This window comes from Balaenoptera acutorostrata, chromosome X, assembly GCF_949987535.1.
Source record: "Balaenoptera acutorostrata chromosome X, mBalAcu1.1, whole genome shotgun sequence".
Lineage (NCBI taxonomy): Eukaryota > Metazoa > Chordata > Mammalia > Artiodactyla > Balaenopteridae > Balaenoptera > Balaenoptera acutorostrata.
Window position 1 is genome coordinate 130,991,299 of NC_080085.1, and position 22,926 is coordinate 131,014,224.

General features: G+C 48.0%; 1 protein-coding gene across 1 annotated transcript; it reads right to left on the bottom strand.

Moving 5' to 3' along the window:
* Positions 1–448: 448 nt before the first annotated feature.
* Positions 449–1,720, bottom strand: LOC103019405 (melanoma-associated antigen 10-like). The gene has a single exon (XM_007183546.2). It carries the CDS (start codon positions 1,718–1,720, stop codon positions 923–925), a length of 798 nt encoding a protein of 265 aa, XP_007183608.2. The 3' UTR covers positions 449–922.
* Positions 1,721–22,926: the final 21,206 nt, after the last annotated feature.

A 22,926-nucleotide genomic window follows, 5' to 3' on the forward strand; every position in this document is an offset into this window, starting at 1 on the left:
TTTCTTGTCCCGGTCACGTCACAGAACATGCAGCTTCATCACCATCACCTCCCACAGAAGGAAGCCCCGCTTCCCAAAGGCCCAAACTGCCCTGGCTCAGGGCACTTACACTCCAGGGCTCGCTCCTGGAGCCCCACCGCCTCGTCCCATGTTGACTTGTTCTGTGGGACTTGGGGGACGTCTCACCACCTTCCTCATGTGACTGCGGCTCCTAGACCATCCCCCTAGGTGTGGGTGTGTCCTGCTTTTCCTAGCGTACCCGCTACTAACACAGGCCCTTCCAGAGAGCCGAGGCTCCGTGGAGGTCTGCCGAATATATAAGCCGGAGAGCAGGGGGCTTACTTACTCAAATCAAGTTTTTCATGCTTTCGTAAATCACCGTGCAAATCCAACTAAACAGAGATAGCTTAGTTTTACAGAATGACAGACAAGAAGGATAAGAAGCAAAAACTCACTACGATTACTTTTATTTTTCTAATTCTTCCCCCATCTATATTACTGCTAAGTACTTTCACACTTCCAGAGCAGTTCTGATTCCAATTCCATGTTATCTGCCTCAGGGTCACAAAATGGAATGGGAGATTTCCCAATCTCTTTTACAAAACAGCAAAACTCTTGTACTTAAACTGGGTAATTATAAACACATTCTAATCAAAGTCATTCACAAAGTTAGACACTGTAGCTTGTTTAGTCTTCCATTAAAACGAATAACATTTGAAAAATTCCTAAAGAAAACAGATGATATTCCATGTCAACATACACAACAGGAACCCAAAGATGCTACACACCATGTTCCCCCCACTCGCAGGGGCCCTCGCTACTTGGAAACTCGACCGCTCTCTCTTCAAACTCAGAGTGAAGGACCAACCTCACTTCCTACCAGTGAACTTGGGCCTGGAAGGAGCCTGGCTGCTGCTCTGGCTCAGGCCCCCTCTTCCTCATCGCTCACACCCTCTGCACACAGGGATAGGAAGGACCTGAGATCCCATCCATTGACCCTGAGCAGATGCTCCAGGACCTGCCACTTGCTGGTCTCCGCGTAGGCCCGGGGACCCCACAGGAACTCGTAGCGGGCGGGGTCGCTGTGGGGCACCTGCCGGTACTCCAGGTAGCCCTCCTGCACCCACACTTCGGTGAGGAGCTCCCTGGGCTCTCCATAGATGCAGTGCTGCTCCCCTACATACACCTCCATGATGCTGAGCAATTCCCAGACATCCTCCTCAGGGGTGCGGTCACCGTACAGGGCGATCTGGCCCAGAATCAGCACCAGGAGGCCGGCCTTGGGCCTCTGCCCATCGCTCAGCACTGCATCACAGGTGAGGCCCAGGGTGGGGACCAGGACGTAGGTGCACTCGCGGGGGTCCACCTCCTTCACGTCCACGCCAAACACTAGCTGCATGCACTCGCAAGCTTGGCTGAAGACCACGGGGAAGTGGTCCCGATGGTCACGGAGGACCATATTCAGCATCTCTGCCTTGCAGATCGGCTCCTTGGTGCGATACTTGAGGAGCAGGAACGCCACCAGGTCAGCCATCAGCACAGTAAGTGCCTCCTGGGGCAAGGACTCGGCATAGGCGGAGAAGGAGGGGGCGACGGGGGAGGAGGAGGAGGAGGGGGAGGCGGCCTCCTCCCCCGCAGCCCCGAACACCTGCGCCTCCACGGGGCCCTGGGCCTGGACTGGGGCCTGAAGGTCTGCCTCAGGCTGGCGCAGCTCGCTCATCTCGACCAGGGGCCTGATGACTGGGGTCGGGCCGCCGACGGGAGTCTGGGCAGGGGTGACAGATACGGACGACGGACCTGGGGGAGAGAGGGGGTGTGAGCGGCCTCGGCGGAGAAACGCACCCTGGGCAGCTCTGACAAAGGCCACTTACAGGGCTCGTCTGGAGGGGTTCCCTCGGGCATCACAGGGGCGCTCCTCCTGGGCGGCCTGTCCCCTGCCAACCTGAAGAAGGAAGCGAGGTGGCCCCTCAGGGTGCAGCCAGCGCAGCCCCAGGTACCGACCGGGGCTGAGAGGGGTGTGGGGAGGTGCGGTGACTTGGGCCTTGTGGGGTCCCCTGTGTTCTGGGAGGGGGAGCCCCTGGGTGCACACTCAGGGCACGCACCTCACCTTGACTCCTGGCGCTTCCTGGGCCTCCTCTGCTCTGTGGCCTGAGGACACGTGCCTCAGACCTGGGCCTTCGCCTCCCGGTTCCTGGAGCCCCTGTAAGGGGAATGGAGGGCGCACCTCGGGTGTAGATTGTGCCACAGCCCTGGGCCCCTCGGTGCTGGCAGGAGGGGTGGGCCGGACTCTGTGGGCCCCCCATTGTTCCGGGGATTGGGCTCTCCTCAGTCCTCTCCCGGGGTCCACACCTTGACCCCGGCAGATCCTGGGACTCCTCCCTCTGCTGACCTGATGTTTCCCCTCAGACCAAGGTCCTCGCATCCTTAGACGCCTCCATCCCCAACCACGTGGCAGAGGTGAGAGCCTGCAACGTCAAGTCAGCCCTGCCTGGGACCTCCCAGGGCTGACAGCATGGGCGAGCTCCTCTGAGGTCCCCTCTGTTCTGGGGCCCAGGGTCCCCTCTGTCCTCCCTCAGGGTCCTCACCTTGACGCCCGGCAGGACCTGGGATACTCCCCCTTTGCCCACCTGAGGCCCTGCCCCTTACCCCAAGTCCCCACTCTCTCTGGGACCCGGATGTCAGGAAATGCTGCCTGGGGTCATCCCGCCCCGCTGTTGCCCAGGGCTGACCACACGGATGGGTTTCTGTGGGCTCCCCTCAGTGCCCCCTCAGGGGCCTCACCTTGACTCCCAGCTGGACCTGGGATTCTCCCCTCTTCCCACCTTAGGCGCCGCCCCTTATAGCAGGTGCCCAGTCGCTCTGAGAGCCGGACGTCAGAAACTGCTGCATGGGGTTATGCCCCTCCATCGCCATCCAGGGTTCACTCTGTTCTGGGGCCCTGGTTCCCTTCAGTCCTCCCTCAGGGCCCTCACCTTGATTCCACGCAGGACCTGGGATCCTTCCCTCCGCCCACCTGAGACACCGCCCCTTATACCCGCTCCCCAGTCTCTCCGCGGCCAGGATGTCAGGAAGTACTGCAAGCGCTCATCGCGCCCTATGGCCTCCAGTGCGACCTGGAGCTTCTCGATGCCTCATGCAGGGGGCCAGAGCCCCTCCCTGGACCCCCACAAATCCATCTGCCATGGCCAACAGCCTCCACCGGGTCACAGCAGCCCCAGCACCTGCCCCTCTCAGCATCACTTACGCTCCTCGTGGCCAGGCGGCTTCTCCCCGCACCCTCCCCCACTACATCCCCCCATACAACCTCCCCCACCCACCACGTGCTGGCGTTCCGCTCTGGGCCCTGCAAGCCGGGCGCCCCCCATGCTTAGAGATCAGACTGCCTCTCTCACCTCCCCACACCAGGGAGTCCTCCCCCGAGCACCCTCAGAGCCAGGGGCTCTCGCCTCTCGCACCCCAGACGCAGAGCCCACCCCTCTTGCCCTCGCCCACCCTGGAGCCGGAGCCCCCTTCCTGCCACGAGTGTCCTCCACTCCACCCCACCCCCCCGCCCCGGCGGGAGCTCCCATAACGCCTACCGCACCCGCGCCCGGAAGTCCTCCCCATCGACCCGCGCCTGCGCCAGGAGTAGCTCCGCCTTCCTCCCGCCCCACGCAGCAGCCATTAGCCCTCGCCTCGTGTCTCGGCCCGGGGAGGGGGAGTGGCCTGCCCGTCGCGTCCTCCCCACCCCCACAGCCAGTCGTCCTCTCCTCTGGCCCCCAAAGCTGGCCCCACCCGCCCAGGAGGAAGCCCTCCGCTGTGGAAGCCCCACGCTTAGCCATTAGCCCCACCCCAGCAGCCAGCGGAGCTTCTTGATGCCTCATGCAGCAGGGCAGGACCCCTCCCTGGACCCCCACAAATCCATCTGCCATGGTCAACAGCCTCCACCAGATCACAGCAGCCCCAGCGCCTCCCCTCTCAGCATCACTTACGCCCCTCGTGGCCAGGCGGCTCCTCCCCGCCCCCCCACTACATCCCCCCATACACCCTCCCCCACCCACCACCTGCTGGTGATCCGCTCTGGGCCCTGCAAGCCGGGCGCCCCCCATGCTTAGAGATCAGACTGCCTCTCTCACCTCCCCACACAGGGGAGTCATCTCCCGAGCACCCCCAGACCCAGGGGCTCTCGCCTCTCGCACCCCAGACGCAGAGCCCACCCCTCTTGCCCCCCCCCACCTGGGAGCCAGAGCCCCCTTCCTGCCATGAGCGTCCTCCGCCCCCATCCCACCCCCCGCCCCGGCGGGAGCTCCCATAACGCCTACCATGCCCGCGCCCGAGAGTCCTCCCCATCGACCCGCGCCTGCGCCAGGAGTAGCTCCGCCTTCCTCCCGCCACACACAGCAGCCATTAGCCCTCGCCTCGTGTCTCGGCCCGAGGAGGGGGAGTGGCCCGCCCGTCGTGTCCTCCCCACCCCCACAGCCAGTCGTCCTCTCCTCTGGCCCCCAAAGCCGGCCCCACCCGCCCAGCAAGAAGCCCTCCGCTCTGGACCCCCCCCACGCTTAGCCATTACCCCACCCTCTGCACCCCGACTCCAGAACGACCCCACCAGCCACCCTGGCAGCCATCGGTCCTCCCCTCGGACCCGCACACTGAGGGACCCTTCCCCCAGCCCCCCTTCAGCCCGCTGCCCTCCACCACCCCTCCCCCACTCCCCATCGAGCAGCCCGTAGCCCTCCCCCCACCTCCACTCCTTCCCAGCGCCCCCAGTACCTGTGGAGTCCAGCCCCCGGAAAAGCCCCCACCTGTCTCCTGACTTTCTCTGACTCTGTGGATGACGCCGGAGTCCCGCTCAGAAGGGGCTGAAGAGCTCGTCTCAGCACTGCAGCCAGGAACTGTGCAGCGGACTGTTCCAGGCACTCTGTGCGAATGCCACGTGGGTTTCCGGGTGCTCCCGGAAGCCCGAGGAAGATGAGAGAGAAAGTTCTAGACGTCTCCTTACAGAGAAAGTGGTTGGATCAGGAGAGCACGTGAGGAGGCGCTTTGCTACGGAAGCAGCAGTAGCCACGCGCACTGAGGGCGTGAGGTCCCAAGGCTTGGCGCCTCCGGAAGCAAAAGACACGCCCATTGGCCTTCCACCAATAGGAAGGCCTCCCTGCAAGGCTGCCGAGTTGGAGGAGCAAACTTGGAGATGCAGAGCCCATGGTGGCACATAGGTCAATCTGTCTTTACAGGTGGGTTTCTACTGTGATTGCTTCCCAATTCACACAGCTTGTAAGTTGTAGAACCGGCATATGAACCCAGGTCTATCTCTCCTAATTTATCTGTCTGCGTTGCCAGCACTGCCAGCAAATATCACCCTAACCTCTGCATTCTCAACATAAGCTATCATCCCATTTCTTGTTTCCCAAACTCTTCATTGCCCACTGAGTCTATTTCTGGACTCTCTAATCAGCAACACTGATCTATGTGCCTACCCTTTAGCCAATACCACACCATCTCGATTACTATAGCCTTTTCTTAAAATCAGGTAGTGTGATTCTTCCAACTTTATTCTACTTTTTCATAATTGTTTTAGCTATTCTTGTTCTTTTGCCCTTCCATAAACTTTTTTTTGGCTTTCTATAAACTTTTTGAATCAGCTTGTTTATACCTACAAAAAAATCCTGCTGGAATTTTGATTGGCATTACTTTAAATATATAGATCAATTTACTGAAAATTGACATTGTCACTATGTTGAGTCTACCAGCCCATGAACACAGTAGGTATCACTATTTATTTACTATTCATTTAGGTCTTCATTTCTTTCATTAGCATTTTGTAGTTTTCAGCATACAGACCCTGTGCACGTCTTATTAGATTTATACCTAAATATTGCAATTTTGGAACTATTGAAAATGGTAAGTTTTTTTCAAAGAGGAAATTCATATATTAATGGAGATAATTGTGAGATTTCTTGTTACATATGAAATGAAACCTGCAGTGGATATCTCTGGACAAATAACTTTTTTTTAAAATGCAGATTCTGCCTCAGCAGGTCTGGGGTGGGGCCTGAGAGTCTGCATTTCTTTTTTTTAATTTATTTATTTATGGCTGTGTCGGGTCTTCGTTTCTATGCGAGGGCTTTCTCTAGTTGTGTCAAGTGGGGGCCACTCTTCATCGCGGTGCGCGGGCCTCTCACTATCGCGGCCTCTCTTGTTGCGGAGCACAGGCTCCAGACGCGCAGGCTCAGTAATTGTGGCTCACGGGCCCAGTTGCTCCGTGGCATGTGGGATCCTCCCAGAGCAGGGCTCGAACCCGTGTCCCCTGCATTGGCAGGCAGATTCTCAACCACTGCGCCACCAGGGAAGCCCTGGACAAATAACTTTTTGACTGGCAGGAAAGTCTTCTAAAACTTTAAATGTTTATAAAAGAATCAGTTTGGTCACTATAGAAGTAACATATGCTCATCACAGAAATCAGAGTATGTAATAAAAGCATCCATAATCTCACCAGAAAGTGGTAGGTTTTTAATTTTTTCCGTTTTTTTCCAAAATGGTTTCCAATTTTTTATTGTAGTTGTATGTAAATACAGTTAATTTTGTGTGTTGATCTTGTATCCTTCAACCTTGCTGGATTCGTTGTAGTTTCCTTGGGATTTTCTCTGACTCCCTCCCAGGCTGCCAGCTGTGAGAAAGCACACAGGGTGCCAAGACAGCAAATGAGCCCCATGCCTTCCCGAGGCTGTACCCTCACTCCCAGAGGTTCTTCCAGGTACCATGGTGCCAAGGGCTTCACCCTCTGAAGAGACCATGGGCTGGCCAGCCAGGCACCTGCCCACTCAGCCGAAGCTCTTTGGCCCCCAAAACTAGAGGTTAGAGTCATAATATGATTTTTGCACCAGAGAGGAGACTAAAGACAGCTGTACCAGTACCTACTGTGTACTGGACTCTGACTGCTGCCCAAGAAGGCTGCTGGAGGTGGAGGAGGCAGGGTCAGGCCTACCCCTTGACTAAGGCAAGTTCTCTGTAGTATTCCACTCCCGTCATTCTGGATTCACCACAGCCACAGCCTCCACTCTAGTCACCTTCCAGGTGAAACAGTGGAAAGAAAAAACAAAGAGAAGAGAGAAGAGGAAGGAAGAGTAGACCTGATCTCTAGGCCAAATATAAGGACTGCAGAAATACACCAGCCAAATAGAAGCACTGAGGAAGGAAAGAAAGGAGAAGTAATCCTTTGTGTGTAAGAGAGAGATCCTGGAGCTGATAGTCTCTGCTGTTATTTTATTTCAAATACAGAAATCTGATTTAGTAGTGTTCTGGGGTGTTATGAAACGGAAAGTGAGGATCTCTGACAAGCAGAGAGCAGGAAAGTCAGAACTGGACAGTCAGCCCAGATCTGGTTTTCTAAAGATGACACCTCCCCAAGTTGTGGAAAACACTATGTTGGGGCAATATTATCCCACAGAGCACCCACCCCTACCTAAGGCCCCATGTGTCTCCTTAGGACAATCTACACTGTGGCAAGACTTCAGGCATTAAGGAATAAGTTTCTCCACACCGTCTACCCACAACACTCAGTCCTGAAGGCCTCTTCTCTCCCTCATTCCAACAGCTAGACATGAATCACCTTCTAAATAATGAAAAATAAAGACTGTAAATACAATACAGACTAGTAAGGAGGAAAAAATATTGGTCCTTTGTCCAAGCAGCAGACAGAATGATTTAAATGCATGCTTCTCGCTTTGAATATAAAGACACTCAGCAGAACTGAGAAGAGGGGGAAAGGAGAAGATTAAGAAACCAAGAAGGCGCATAGCCTCAGACCTGTGTGGAATGGCAGTTGCCCCAACCCTCTCCAATTCTTATTCTTATGTGACAACCTTCCCCCCACCTCCTCCCAGATCTGTAATCCTAACTGCCTAGGGCTCATAAAGCAACCCCCAGAGGATGAATCTGACACTTCGAGGGATGATGGAGATTGAAGGGAAAGTCTGGCCTGGATTACAGTAGACTACAAACAACCCATTGAAATTGCTCCCTGAGAAAATAGTAGACCTGTTTTTAAAAACAGGAAGGAAAGTGAGGGAAGAATAGATGAAGGGATAGAGGAAATGGAAAAGGGAGGGAAGAAAGGAGGGAGGGAAGGAAGATAATTTTTTTAAAATCTATGAAGCAAATCATTGAAAGGGCTGTTTTTGAGGACAGGGTGAGCAGAAAGGAGAAGGAAGCAGAAGGAAGTAAGAAGGTTAATGAAAAGTTGTCCAGTGGTAAGAGCCTTGGACAATGGGTTAGGAAATTCAAATTCTAGTCATTGCTCTGCCACTGACTTACTAAGTTGCAAGTGCCATCCCTTCTCTGGGTCTCAGTTTCTTCATCTGTGCAATGGGGATGTGTGGGGACTTAGAGCTGCCACCAAGGTCCCTGCCTGCTTAGTTTTCACAGGAGAAAGGCAGACCTCACAGAATTAGGCTGTCAATAGGGATATATGTATCATTTAATTAAATTAGTAATGGATTCAGCAAATATAGGTGTCAGCTGTTTATGAAAAGTTTCTAATACTCCCAAACTTCCATCAACTTACATAAATCTCATCATATTGCTCCTATTATGCTGCAACTTGCTTTTTCAAAAAACAGCTTTATTGAGATATAATTCACATACCATGAAATTCACCCATTTAAAGTGTACAGTTCAGTAGTTTTTAGTATGTTCACAGAGTTATGCAACCACCACCACAGTCAATTTTAGAATATTTCCATCAACCCAAAAAGAAACCCTGTATTCATTAGTATTCATTCACCATTTCCTCCCAACCCCACACCCCAACCACAGACAATTACTAGTCTGCTTTCTGTTTCTACAAGTTTGCCTATTCTGGACCTTTCATATAAATGAAATCCTGTAATATGTGGCCCTTCGTGTCTGGCTTCTTTCTCTTAGCAAAATGTTTTCAAGAGTTTCATCCATGCTGTAGCCTGTATAATATTTTTATTTTTTATGGCCAAATAATATTCCATTGTATTGAAATACCACATGGTGTTGAACTCATCTACTGATGAACATTTAGGTCGTTTCCAACTTTGAGGTATTGTAAACAGTGCTGCTCTAAACATTCATGTTCAAGTTTTTGTGTGAACATATGTTTTCATTTCTCTTGAGTATATTCCTAGGAGTGCAATTGCTGGGTCAAACAGTGACTCAATGTTTAACTTTTTGAACAACTGCCAAACAGTTTTCCAAAGTGGCTGCACCATTTTACAATCCTACAGCAGTGTATGATGGTTCCAACTTCTCCACATTCTTACCAACACTTATTATTATCTGCCTTTTAGATTCTAGCCATCCTAATGGTTGTGAAGTGGTATCTCTGTGGTTTTGATTTGCATTTCCCTAATAACCAAAAATCTTGAGCTTCTTCTCGTGTAGTTATTGGCCATTCATATACCTTTTTTGAAGAAATGTGTATTTAAATATTTTTCCAGTTTTGAAATTGCAACATTTGTCCTTTTATTTTTGAATTGTAAGAATTCTTTATATACTCTGGATACCAGTGCCTTATAATGTATATAATCTACAAGTATTATAATTTTTCAGGGTAAGATTTTTTTCCTCTACCCAAAGCAAATTTCCTTGTCATTCCATCTATCTGGCAGGCTTATTATTATTTATCCTTTTACTGATAGTGTAACAAGTTCCCAAACAGGGGATCTTCTATTAGACCTCCTATTAATCTCCCATTAGACTTCCACTTTAGGCAGGCTCTAAATTTCATCTCCTGCCCTGTGTACTTTATGTAGCCATCAAAATGGAACACAAAGCCTCCAAATTTTTCAGAAACCTCAAGGATAAAAGCTGACTTTGATACTCTCACCTCCTAGGAGTCCTGCTATCATTTCATTTATGGCTTCTGTGAATTCCATACTTGAGTACCAAGGAGTGATGCATTTAAGAAGCTTTGACTTACTCAGTGTTTTAGTCGTTTTCATGAGGATGCTTATTCGGGGTCTTTTAAAATATGTTGTAAAAAATGGAAGTCTGCATTTGCTTTCTTTTAAATTTCATTTTGAAATAATTGTAGATTCAAGGAAGCTGCAAAGATAGTATGGAAATGTTCTGTGTACCTTTCATCCAGTTTCAACCAAGGGTTACTATAATACCATACCAAAACCAGGAAACTGACATTGATACAATGTATTAGTATAGTCCTGTCTATTTTTTTTTTAATTTTTATTTATTTATTTATTTATTTATTTATGGCTGTGTTGGGTCTTCGTTTCCGTGTGAGGGCTTTCTCCAGTTGCGGCAAGCGGGGGCCACTCTTCATCGCGGTGCGCGGGCTTCTCACTGCGGTGGCTTCTCTTGTTGCAGAGCACGGGCTCTAGGTGTCCAGGCTTCAGTAGTTGTGGCTCACGGGCCCAGTTGCTCCGCGGCATGTGGGACCTTCCCAGACCAGGGATCAAACCCGTGTCCCCTGCATTGGCAGGCAGATTCTCAACCACTGTGCCACCAGGGAAGCCCTAGTCCTGTCTATTTATCACAAGTGTAGATAATCAAGATACAGAGCTATTCCATCATCACAAAGTCTTCCCTTGTGCTACCCCTCTATAATCATATTCATCCCTCTACTCTCACAATTCCTGCCCCTGGAAACCAATTGGCTCTTCTCCGTCTCTATAATGTTATTATTTCAAGAAAACTGTATATGTGGAATCATACAGTATGAGACCTTTGGAGACTGGATGTTTTCACTCTGAATAATGTCCTTTAAGCCATACAAATTACTGCATGTATCAAGAGTTTGCTCATTTCTATTGCTGAGTAGTAATCCATGGTATGCAAGAAGCAGTTTCTGTAATCATTCCTTTAGTAAAGGACATTTTGGTTGTTTGCAACTTTTTTACTATTACAAATAAAGCTGCAATGATATTCCTGTTCGCTTTCATTATACTTATATCATTATATTTGAAATGAGTTTCTTATACATATGATATAATTGGGTCATTTTTTAAATCCACTCTTCCACTCTCTGTCATTTAATTGATGTATTTTAGACCACGGTTTTAATGTAATTATGGAAATGTTAGGGCTTGAGTCTGACATTTTATTTTTTTAACACAATTTGGCTTTCAGAGAAGTTTCAGATTCAGCGCAGAATTGAAAGGAAGGTACAGAGATTTCCAATATACTCCCTACCCCTACACATGTGTAGCCTCTCCCATTATCTGGCACCAGAGTGGTACATTTGTTACAACTGGTGAACCTACATTGACACATCATTATCACCCAAAGTCCACAGGTTCACTCTTGGTGTTGTACATTCTATGGGTCTGGGAAAATGTATAATGACATGTATCCACCATTATATACCATACAGAGTAGTTTCACTGCCCTAAAAACCCTCTGTGCTCTACCTGTTCATGCTTCCTTTCCCCCATCGCCTGGAAACCACTGAATTCTTACTGTCTCCATATTTTTACCTTTTACAGAATGTCATATAGTTGGAATCATATAGTATGTAGCCCTTTCAGATTGGCTTTCTTTCACTCAGTAATAAGCATTGAAGATTCCTTCATGTCTTCATGGCTTAATAGCTCATTTCTTTTCAGCATTGAATTGTGGTGTTCCATTGTCTGGATGTGCCACAGTTTATGTATCCATTTACCTACTGAAGTATACCTTGTTTGCATCCAAGTTTTGGCAATTAGGAATAAAGCTGCTATAAACATCCATGTCTAGGTTTTGGGGGGACAGAAGTTTTCAACTACTTTGAGTAAATACCAAGGAGTGTGATTGCTGGGTTGTGTGGTTAAGAGTATAGTTTTGTAAGAAACGTCCAAGCTGTCTTCCAAAGTGGTTGTACCATCTTGCATTCCCACTAGCAATGAATGAGAGTTCCTGTTGCTCCATATTCTCACCAGCAGTTGACATTGTCAGTGTTTCAGAATTTGTCCATTCTAATAGGTATGCAGTGGTATCTCATTGTTGTTTTAATTTGTATTTCTCTGATGATGTATGAGATAGAGCATCTTTTCATATGCTTATTTCCCATCTGTAACTCTTCATTGCCGAGGTGCCTGTTCAGATCTTTGGACCATTTTTTAATCAGGTTGTGCATTTTCTTGTTAAGTTTTAAGAGTTCTTTGTATATTTTGGATAACAGTCCTTTATCAGTTATGAATTTGCAAAGATGTTCTCCCAGTATGTGGCTTATCTTTTCATTCTCTTGGTAGTGTATTTTGTAGAGCAGAAAAGAGAGAGGAGATATGGGGATATGTCTATACGTATAGCTGGTTCACTTTGTTATACAGCAGAAACTAACACACCATTGTAAAGCAATTATACTCCAATAAAGATGTTAAAAAAATATATGAACAGTGACTCAGAAATGTATAGGGGAATATGCCACAACAATAACATAAAAGATGGGAAAAGGCAGTTAGAATTAAAATGTTCTAAGATCCTTGTGCAAAAGCCATGCCACCCCAGCCCTGGTCTGTCATCTTGTAGTGCGCTAGGTCCCAGGTCACTGTCCCTGGACACTGCTGCATGCTCTGCAGGTGCCTGTGATGGACCTGTGAAGGCCAGGCCATGGGACCTGATCCCCGAAGCTGCCTCAAATCTTACCCTGACTCCCACAAGCAAGAAGGGGTAGGGGAATATCTCTCTTCCCAGCTCTGGGCTCAGTCTGCTTGAGCCCATGACCTCCCAGGATCCTGCCACCTAGGCAAGCCTGCTCATGAGAAGGCAGGTGGATTGAGTCATATGGGCCCGTTGGTAGGGCTCATGGCTGCCAGAGCATCTTTTAGGAATTGAGAGGGCAGAAGGGACACAGGTTTGGTCCTAGACTTTCTCCTTTCTTTGAAACCTGGCTCCTTCCCTGTTCTTATGGTTCTTTCCGTTTTCCTTAACAACGTGCCTGTCATGTAGCAGATGTTCAATACATTTTAGTTGAATGAATGGATGAATGAATGTAACCTCAGACTCCACTGTCTCTTTGTTGCTAAATACAGTGGATAGTTCCCAGTCCTTTCCTCATTGGATAACTCTGCAGAATGTGACAATGGGGATGGCCAGAAATCAAAATCACAAAAGTTGGCAGATGGTGTCCCTAGAAATGCATGATTTGCGCTGTGAATTGAGCCCACGGTGCTGGAGGTAGGAAGCAAGATTTCTGGCAAGAGAGCCTGAGAAGACACAGGAGGCAACGGTCTTGAGAAGAGGGAGCCTTTTCCTGAGGTTAAGGCCAGCTTAGGAGAGAGAAGTGGCAACATTTATATCTGCCTCTGCCACCTCCTCACTTTTAGTCACCTGATTGCCTCTGCCACCAAGGCACGCTGCCAGCCAGCACCCCTGCCCTACAGCAGTCTGGCCGAGGAGGGAATCTCTGCTTTCCCAACTGGCCCTCTCAGCTGCCCCTACTTGCCCAAGCCCACCGGGAGCCCCTTGCCTTCACTAACTTTACTAGTTTGCAACTGATGCCTGGACCCCCAAGGCCCGACTTCCAAATCAGGAGCACAAGCCAACACGGGAAGAGGATGACAGGCCCCAGCGTCTGCCCACTGTGCCTCAGCCGGTGCCAGGAAATGCCACAGGGCCGGGCCGTCAGTTCTCTGAGCTCCTGCTAGTGGGGAGGACTGTGCAAGAGCCTGACAACCGCGGCCTGCATCTTTCTTCCTGTCTGTACAGTCATTAGATGGATCTTAACTAAAAAATAAATTAGATCACATTTCTCTCCTGCTTAAACCTTCCAGTGGCTCCCTACTTTCCTCAGAATAAATTCCAAACTCCTTTCCATGGCTCATGGGGTCCTACACACTGAGGACGTTGACCACCTAGCCAGCCTTGCATCTTGCCACTCTCCCCACTTGGCTACAATCTGAGGCCCAGGTTTACCCCACCCCTCAAGCAAAGCTCTTACCTGCCATGTTGAGGGCCCCTACAGACACTGCCTTTGTGCCCTTGAGCTTCTATGGCTTGTGAGGGCTTCCCTGTGCAGGGGCTCAGGCTTACCAGGTCCCCACCCTTCTGATGACTCAGTCGTGGGATTGTGGGGCAATGCCTCCTCTGGCTTCACTTACCCGGGTGCTTGGCTGCATAGGTCTCAGCCCAGTCTGCAGGCTTGAGGAGCTGAAAGTGAGCAGATTGGGAAGCCTGAGAGCTGAGAGCTGTTGGAAGATCCCTCAGGTCCCTACAAAGAGTTCCTTGTAGCAGGCATCCTTCTCTGATATCCTATTAGGCAGTTTTGTTGTACAGGTCATTTGTCCCGAATACTGGCTCACTCATCCTCAGGTTGAAGGACAATGAAGAAAGGCTGTTGATTTCCTGCTAGTCCCCCACCAGGATTCATGGGCACCTTTTTCCCTGACAAGGCATTTTCAAACGAAGAAGCTGCCTCCTCCTTTCCTTCCAATCTTTTCAATTGTGGTAAAATATATATAACATAAAATTTGCTATGTTGATTATTGTTAAGTGTCCAGTTCAGTGACATTAAGCACATTCTCACTGTTGTTCTGCCATTATCACCATCCACCTCCAGAACTCCTTTCATCTTGCAAAATTGAAATTCTGTTCCCATTAAACACTAACTCCCCATCCCCTCGCCCAGCCCTGGGCAAACACCCTTCTACTTTATGTCTCTATGAATTTGACTACTTTAGGGACCTCATAGAAGTGGAATTATACAGTATTTGTCTTTTTGTGACTGACTTCTATCACTTAACAGAAAGTCTTCAAGGTTCATCCATGTTGTAGCAGGTGTCAGAATTTCCTTCCTTTTCATGAGTGAATAATATCCCATTGTATGTATGTATCACATTCTGCTTATCCAGTTATCCACTGATGGACACCTCATTTGCTTTCATCTCTTGGCTACTGTGAATAGTTCTGCTAAGAACATGAGTGTGCAAATATCTCTTTAAGACCCTGCTTCCAATTCTTTTGGGTATATACACAGGAGTGAAATTTCTGGATCAGTATGATAGTTCTACACATTCGCGCCAACACTTGTTATTTTCTGGGGTTTTTTAAATAGTTGCCATCCTAATGGGTGTGAGGTGGTATCTCATTGTGGTTTTGATTTGTATTTCCCTAATGACTAATGATGTTCAGCATCTTTTCATGCGTTTATTTGCCATTTATATATCTTCTCTGGAGAAATTTCTATTCAAGTCCTTTGCCCATTTTTTAATCAGGTTGTTTGTTTTGTTGTTGTGCAGTTTTAAAAGTTCTTTATGTATTCTGGATAGTAACCCCTTATCAGATATATGATTTTCAAATATTTTCTCCCATTCCATGGGTTGCCTTTTCACTCTGTTGGTTGTTTCCTTTGTTGCACAGAAGTTTTAATTTTTGATGTAGTCCACTTTATCTACTTGTCCTCTTGTTGCCTGTACTTTTAGTGTCATATCCAAGAAATCATTGCCATATCGATGTCATGAAGTTTCTCCTCTATGTTTTCTGATAAGAGCTTTAGCTTTAGCACTTACGTTAAGGTTTTTGATCAATTTTGAGTTAATTTTTTATATGGTGTAAGATGAAGGTTCAACATCCTTTTGCATGTAGATACCTAGTTGTTCCAAAACCATTTGTTGAAATTCCTCAGCTCTTAAAGGAAGAGTGACAAGGAGCAGGGTGTCTGAAGGTGATTGGATGACTGTGAACAAGGTCCTTCCTCTCGCTGAGCCACTCACTTTCTCAAGGAAACTGGATAATTTACTTAGCTCCTACTTTTTCATCACCCATTCATTCATTCATTCATTCGTACAACGTGCTGTGTCCAAACTTAGAGCCCACAACCTAGTAGAATTTAGGAAGCTCTGTGGTATTAGATGGGGGAAGAATATTCTTTATTTTCACTAATGCAGGCAACCAACCACAGGAAGATTAGCAGTACCTGCAACGTTGTCACCAGGAGAAATCCCTGGTATTTTTATATCATGTTACCATGGCATCAGCTCTCTCCAAATATTCTTTACCCTTGTCACTACTTCCTAATTACAGTAATTATTAGACATACTACTCAGTCGTATTATTTAATGCATCAATGAAGATGCACATATATTTTACAATATCACAATTGTGTTTTTAAAATATTTTGATAACTCTACTTCAATAAAATTGCTTTCCTTTGTAACCCTACTTATTTTGTTTCATGCATTCAAAAACGCTATTCTCACACAGACCCCGCCAGTCTCCCCCAGATGAGCAAGGAGGTTAAGAAGCCATGCCCTATGTTGGGCCCTGGGGACACAGCAGCCCATGACACAGTCTCAGTAAGATCCAGCCACTGGGAGTGGGAGGGCACACAGATGTGTAGATGCAACATACTATGGTGACTTCTGTGCCAGGGGCACCAGGCACTGTGAGAACCCAGCAGACTACTCAACTCCAAGCAGACCAGCCATTTTTTGGAGGTCTGTGTAAAAGGAGAGACCATCCATTTGTCAGCCTGGAGGAGTTATCCTGCCCCTGGTGACTTTTTTGACCCTCTTTGTGCAGGTAATGAGATTCAGAGGAACCGACCCTGCCCCCCTTGGCAGCAGACCATCGGCTCTCCTTTCTGCTCTTCTGCTAACAACAAATATATTCAGCTGTGGGAATGGAGATGCTCACTGAGCTCTTGGTAGCTATGGAAATCCCAGAGTTTCCCTAGCAACAGCTCTGGTTCGGCCTTGTTGCTAGGGAACGCTGGGATTTCCCAGGCTGCCACAGAGCAAGACTGCTCTAGCCCAAGGGCAGAGATGTGAGCACAGCTGTAGGTCTGAGCCCCAGGGAATGGATGGTACCCCGTCACTCTGGTCCTTTCAGGTCACCATGGCCCATAGCCAAGTGAAAGGGGGCTGCACACTGGGCAAGAGGTCTTGAGAGGGGAATGAGAAAGGAGTGCAGTGGGATAAGCAAACTAATTAGAAAAGTCCAAGTGAGCCCAAAAGATGCCAAGAACTGGAAGACGCTGGGCTTCAGGAAGCTCTTCAATCTTCAAGTCTAGCACTTGGTTGTTTGTAAAGCACTTTCCCCAAGATTATCACATAGCACACAGCTGCTTCGGTTAAGGAGAAAGCCCAAGGTTAGAACTAAGGCTAGCCTCACGGATGAGGGTGCGCCATGTACAATGCTCGGTGTCAGTCCATTTATCTCTTGTAAAAATAAAATACAGTGTGTGGGGGGGGGGAAAAAAAGGTAATAGACCTTGCCAGGTGCCCGCTAAAGAGATTGTACCAATTTACATTCTCACCAATACAGAGTTACCAGGTTTGTGGATCTTTGCCAATGCAAAAAATAAAAATAAAAATAAAAGTGAGTAGAGTTTGTACATTCAGACACGGCGAATAGATTTCCTCTACTAAGCAGGTTTAATGAGACATGCGAAGCAGGGAAAAAAATTGTTTTCTCATTACAAAAAAAAAGAAGAATCCTTGTTCTAAAGGTATCTCCCTAAATTGCACCACTGGGATGAATGGTGTAACTCCCAAACCCTACAGTTGAGGATTTTAGCCAAATTCTGAATTTTTTCATTCACCAAATGTTTATTGAATGCCTGCCATGTGCTAGGCTCTGTTCTAAGCTCTTTAGATATATTGGATTATTTAATCCTTACAACTGCCCTTGAGGTGGGTTCTGTTAATAAACCCCCTTTGAACCCTCTTGCACTGTTGGTGGGAGTGTAACTTGGTCCAACCACTATGAAGGACAGTATGGAAGTTCCTTAAAAAACTAAAAATACAGTTACCATATGATCCTGCAATCCCGCTCCTGGGCATATATCCAGAGAAAACCATAATTTGAAAAGATACATGCACCCCAATGTTCATTGCCACACTATTTACAATAGCAAGACATGGAAGCAACCTAAATGTCCATCAGCAAAGGAATGGATAAAGAAGATGTGGTACATATATACAATGGAATATTACTCAGCCATTAAAAAGAATGAAATAATGCCATTTGCAGCAACATGGATGGACCTGGAGATTATCATACTAAGTGAAGTCAGTCAGACAGAGAAAGACAAATATCATATGATATCACTCATATGTGGAATCTAATTTTTAAAAATGATGTAAATGAATTTATTTACAAAACGGAAACAAACTCACAGATTTTGAAAATAAACTTATCGTTACCAAAGGGGAAAGGTGGGGGGAGGGATAAATTAGGAGTTTGGGATTGACATATACACACTACTATATATAAAATAGATAACCAACAAGGACCTACTTTATAGCACAGGGAACTCTACTCAGTATTCTGTAATAACCTATATGGGAAAAGAATCTAAAATGAGTGGATATATGTATAACTGATTCACTTTGCTGTACACCTGAAACTAACACAACATTGTAAATCAACTATACTCCAATAAAATTTTTTTAAAGAAGCTTCGACAGATGAAACCAATGAAGTACTGAGGCTTGAGGTAACTTGCCAGAGGTCACATAATGGAATTTCACTTGTCTAGCTCCAGAGACATTTCACCACTACTCCACGGTGCCCCTCAAGAGGTTGGTGTCTGTTCTTCAGAGAGCCAGGTTCATCCACCACCAACAACATCAGAAATTCTGTCACACTGCCTCTGGTTACTGACCTTTCCAATGCTTTTCAGACTCAGTTTGCCATCACTGGACCTCTTTGTATGAGGGATTGCACAAATATTCACCCACATACAACATCTCACAAGGAGATGGCCTCACATCCATGTACAAAGTTACACTCTAAATTGAGAAAAAATTTTTCGGGGGGCGGGGGCAAGGCTGCATACCCCCACGTCCAAGTTTTGTTTCCTTGACATCACCATGTGCACTTCTGGTCAGGACACTTGATGGAATAAAGGAAGTTTTTCAGTAAAAGAGAGACATGTATGAGTTTGCTGGGGCTGCCAAGACAAAGTCCCACAGATTTGGGGGCTTAAACAACAGACATGTATTGTCTCCCAGTTCTGGAAACTGGAAGTGCAAAATCAAGGTGTTGGCAGAATTGGTTCCTTCCGAAGCTGTGAGGAAAGGATCTACTCCAGGCTTCTCTCCTTGCCTTATAGATGACTGTCTCTCTCGGTCTCTTCATTGTCTTCCCTCTATGCATGCCTGCATCCAAGTTTCCCTTTTTTCTGAGAACCCCAGTCAGATTGGATCGGGGCCCACCTTAATGAACTCATTATAACTTGGTAAAGACCCTATCTCCAAATATAGTCACATTCTGAGGTCCTGGGGGCTACGACTGCAACGTATCTTTTAAGTGAACACAATTCAAGCCATAAGAAGGCACAGTGGTCAGAAAAAAAGCCACAGAATGCTGGAATTTTTAATGAGTTAATAAACCCTTGCTACAGGATCAACAAAGCTGGCAAATGAGGAGGCCTGACTGTGAACAGAGCATTTTACTGGGTACAAATTAACGCAAAAAGTAAGTGGCTACAAAGAAATCAGAAGCACATCTGTGCCCTTCCCTTGATAAATGTTCGGTGTACTTGGGGAATCTCAATGAGGCCATGTAGCAGGTAAACAATTTTCCCTGCAAACACTCAGAAATGCAAACACGTCATTTTATTTTATTTTTTAAGTTTTTTAAATTTTTATTTATTTATGGCTGCGTTGGGTCTTCGTTTCTGTGCGAGAGCTTTCTCTTGTTGCGGCAAGCGGGGGCCACTCTTCATCGCGGTGCGCGGGCCTCTCACTATCGCGGCCTCTCTTGTTGCGGCGCACAGACTCCAGACGCGCAGGCTCAGTAATTGCGGCTCACGGGCCCAGTTGCTCCGCGGCATGTGGGATCTTCCCAGACCAGGGCTCGAACCCGTGTCCCCTGCATTGGCAGGCAGATTCTCAACCACTGCGCCACCAGGGAAGCCCCTTTATTCTCTTTTAATTAGACTTAATCAAGTTTCCAACCAGACAAGCCATCCTTCCATTAGTGTCCGCACCTGGTAGCTTTTCTGAGGGGTCCACAGCTCTGCCAGGATTCTCGACACTGTGGCATCCTCTCCATCACACTCCAAGGCTGTTTGAGACCACAGCCCTCTCAGGGCACCTGAGAAGATCCAGCTTGAACCATTGGACTCCAGGTGACTCGGTGCCTTGGAGCCTCTCTGTCCTGGGACTCCACCTAGTGGCAAGGCACATATCTGCAAGGCTGCTGTCTCAATTCTCAATTCCAGCTAGGAAGCAGCCCACAAATACTCCTACCGTCAAACAAAAGTTTTTCTGGAAGGAGGGGACTCTTAGGTCGAGTTTCACAAGATGAGAAGAATACAGATTTGGGCGGAAATGGGGGCTATATTTCAATAGGGACGATGGCAGGGGCATAAGTACATATATAGAAATTAACCCTATACCAAGGATAACATATATAGGCACTGATTAAGGACAGAACAGTCCAAGTTAAGGAGGAAACTGAGGCTCAAGACAGTTAAATCACAGACTTCCCTGGTGGCGCAGTGGTTAAGAATCCACCTGCCAATGCAGGGGACACAGGTCCGAGCCCTGGTCCGGGAAGATCCCACATGCCACGGAACAACGAAGCCCGTGCACCACAACTACTGAGCCTGCCCTCTAGAGCCTGCGAACCACCTCTACTGAAGCCCGCATGCCTAGAGCCCATACTCCACAACAAGAGAAGCCACCACAATGAGAAGCCCGTGCACCCCAACGAAGAGTAGCCCCCACTCGCCACAACTAGAGAAAGCCCGTGTGCAGCAACGAAGACCCAACGCAGCCAAAAATAAATAAATTTATATTAAAAAAACACAGTTAAGTCATGTCCCCCGGGGCCAACACTGCTGAGTAGAAGAGTTGAGATCTGGAGCAGGTATGACTCAGTCTAAAGGCCAGGCTCCTTCCCTAAGCAAGATAGTGGCACAAGGAAGATGGTACCGCAGATCATCTTGGGAAAAGACAGGACAGAAAAAGCAACTAGGAGGACATTACAGCATTCCAAATTTGGGTTGAGGTGGTGGCTTCAGAAATGAAAAAGGAAGAGGAGGATCAGAGTGACTACTGTAGGGAAATCTTGGTGACATAATAGATGTTCAGCACAAAGAGGAGAAAGGCAATGAAAATGACAAGCCTCTAAACCATGGCAATCACAAAGAAAAAGGGGAAAGGCTTAGAAGACTGAGGGTCAGCAGGGAAAAGCACAAGAGGTGACTTGGCTTCCAGATACATCAGGTTCTGATGGTGATGTTTTTAGAATTGGGCTCAGAGCCCCTGTGAGAGGGATTTGGGTCACTAAACGTGTCCCGTATGTCACAGGATGGCGTCATTGCTCCACAGCGGCAATCAATGAAGACTGATAACTTTTGCTACAAGTGAAGATGCACAATATTCCAGCGACTTCAAGAATATAGGATGTTGAGCTGAGCAGGTCATGAGACATGGAATGGAGGAGGGAGCCATTTGCTGCAAGACACCACGAAGGCCGTGGAGGGCTCATAAAAGGGTATTTCCTGGCCTGTGGCAGAACTTGGCTTCGTGGGGTGAGCCATCAGGGAGTAAGCAGGTCTAGGCAAACAAAAGGGTGATTGAGTGTGTAGTGAAATGACTACTGGCTGTTTTTTACAGAAATGTGAGTGAGCTGTAATTGTAGGTAAAGTGTTGTTTTGAGTGTATTCTCCCTTTGAATGTGCTTCCAAAATCCCTACTATTTGAAAGTGTGACAAAAACAAGAATTTAAAATCTGATAGAGGGTGAAAGGACTTCAAAAGGGCCCCCTAGGGCACCCAATGTGCATTTTCACCCTTCGATGCCTGGTCAACATTCTGGGTCCAGGAGCTCTTCCATGTTGAAAAGGACAGGAACTGAGCTTCCTCCTTTCTTTAAACAACTTCCTTAGATTCTACTTATATCAAACCTGAGTATGGCTACCGATGAATCTGGCTGTTCCTAGTAGTTGGAACACTTTGGAGCAAAGAAAAGACTAATCCCCTGGAGAGTTGTTTCAAGGAAACTTAGTACATCCCTGAGTTACTAGGGAGGCCCACAAAGCCCAACAGGAACTGACTTCTCCCTCCCCATCCCACTCACCTTTTCTCCCATCCCACCCCAATCTCTCCACCACCCCATTCCCACCACCACCCCCGTCTCTCCACAGCATCCTCATGGGAACTGATGGCAGCTCCGTCTCCATCCCCGCCCCTCCATCTCCCCACAGCTCTCTGCTCCAGCCCCATATGAAGGCACTTCTGCTCCCTCTCCACCCACATCCCTGCCACCTCCCTATGATTCTCTCTGGTCCATCTTACATCAACTAACTTCAGCTCCCGCTCCTTCCCAGTACCCAGCCCAAGACGGAATGCCCTCTCTCACTCACCATCCTCCCACACCCATATGCTTCTCTACTCCACCCTCAAATGAACTAACCTCTGCTTCCCTTCCCCCCAACTCCACCTGCATATCTCTGGTCAAGCCCCACATGTAGGAACCCCTGGTCCCTCCTCCCCCTTCCCCCAACTCCCATAGAGCTCTCTGGTTTATCCTCCTGCAAACCAGTCAAAATCTTGTATCATCAAAATCCTGCCCCCACTCTCCCACAACTCTCTGGTCCAGCCCAACATGAACTGAACTATGTATCCTTTCCCTCCCCATCACCCCAATCCCACTATAGTTCTCTGTTCCAGCTGAACATGATCTAACACCTGCTCCCTTCCCCTCCTCATCACCCCCAAGCCCCCATAGCCCTGATCCATCTGCACAGAACCCAACCCTTTCTCCCTCTCCCTCTCCTTTCCCCACCCATCACTTTTTCCAACCCACATGGATGGACCTCAGTCCCTTAATTCCCATTCCCCAATTACCTTTCTGTTCCATCACCAGTTGACCTGACCTCGGCTACCTCTCCCAGTGCACCCCGCCATACTCCCCCTACATCTCTGGTCCACCCACAAGGGCTGACCCGTTCCCTCTCTCCCCCTGCCCATCCCCCACCATCCCCCTCCAGCTCTGTAGACCATCCATCCTCGGGGACTGACCTACCTTGTCTCTC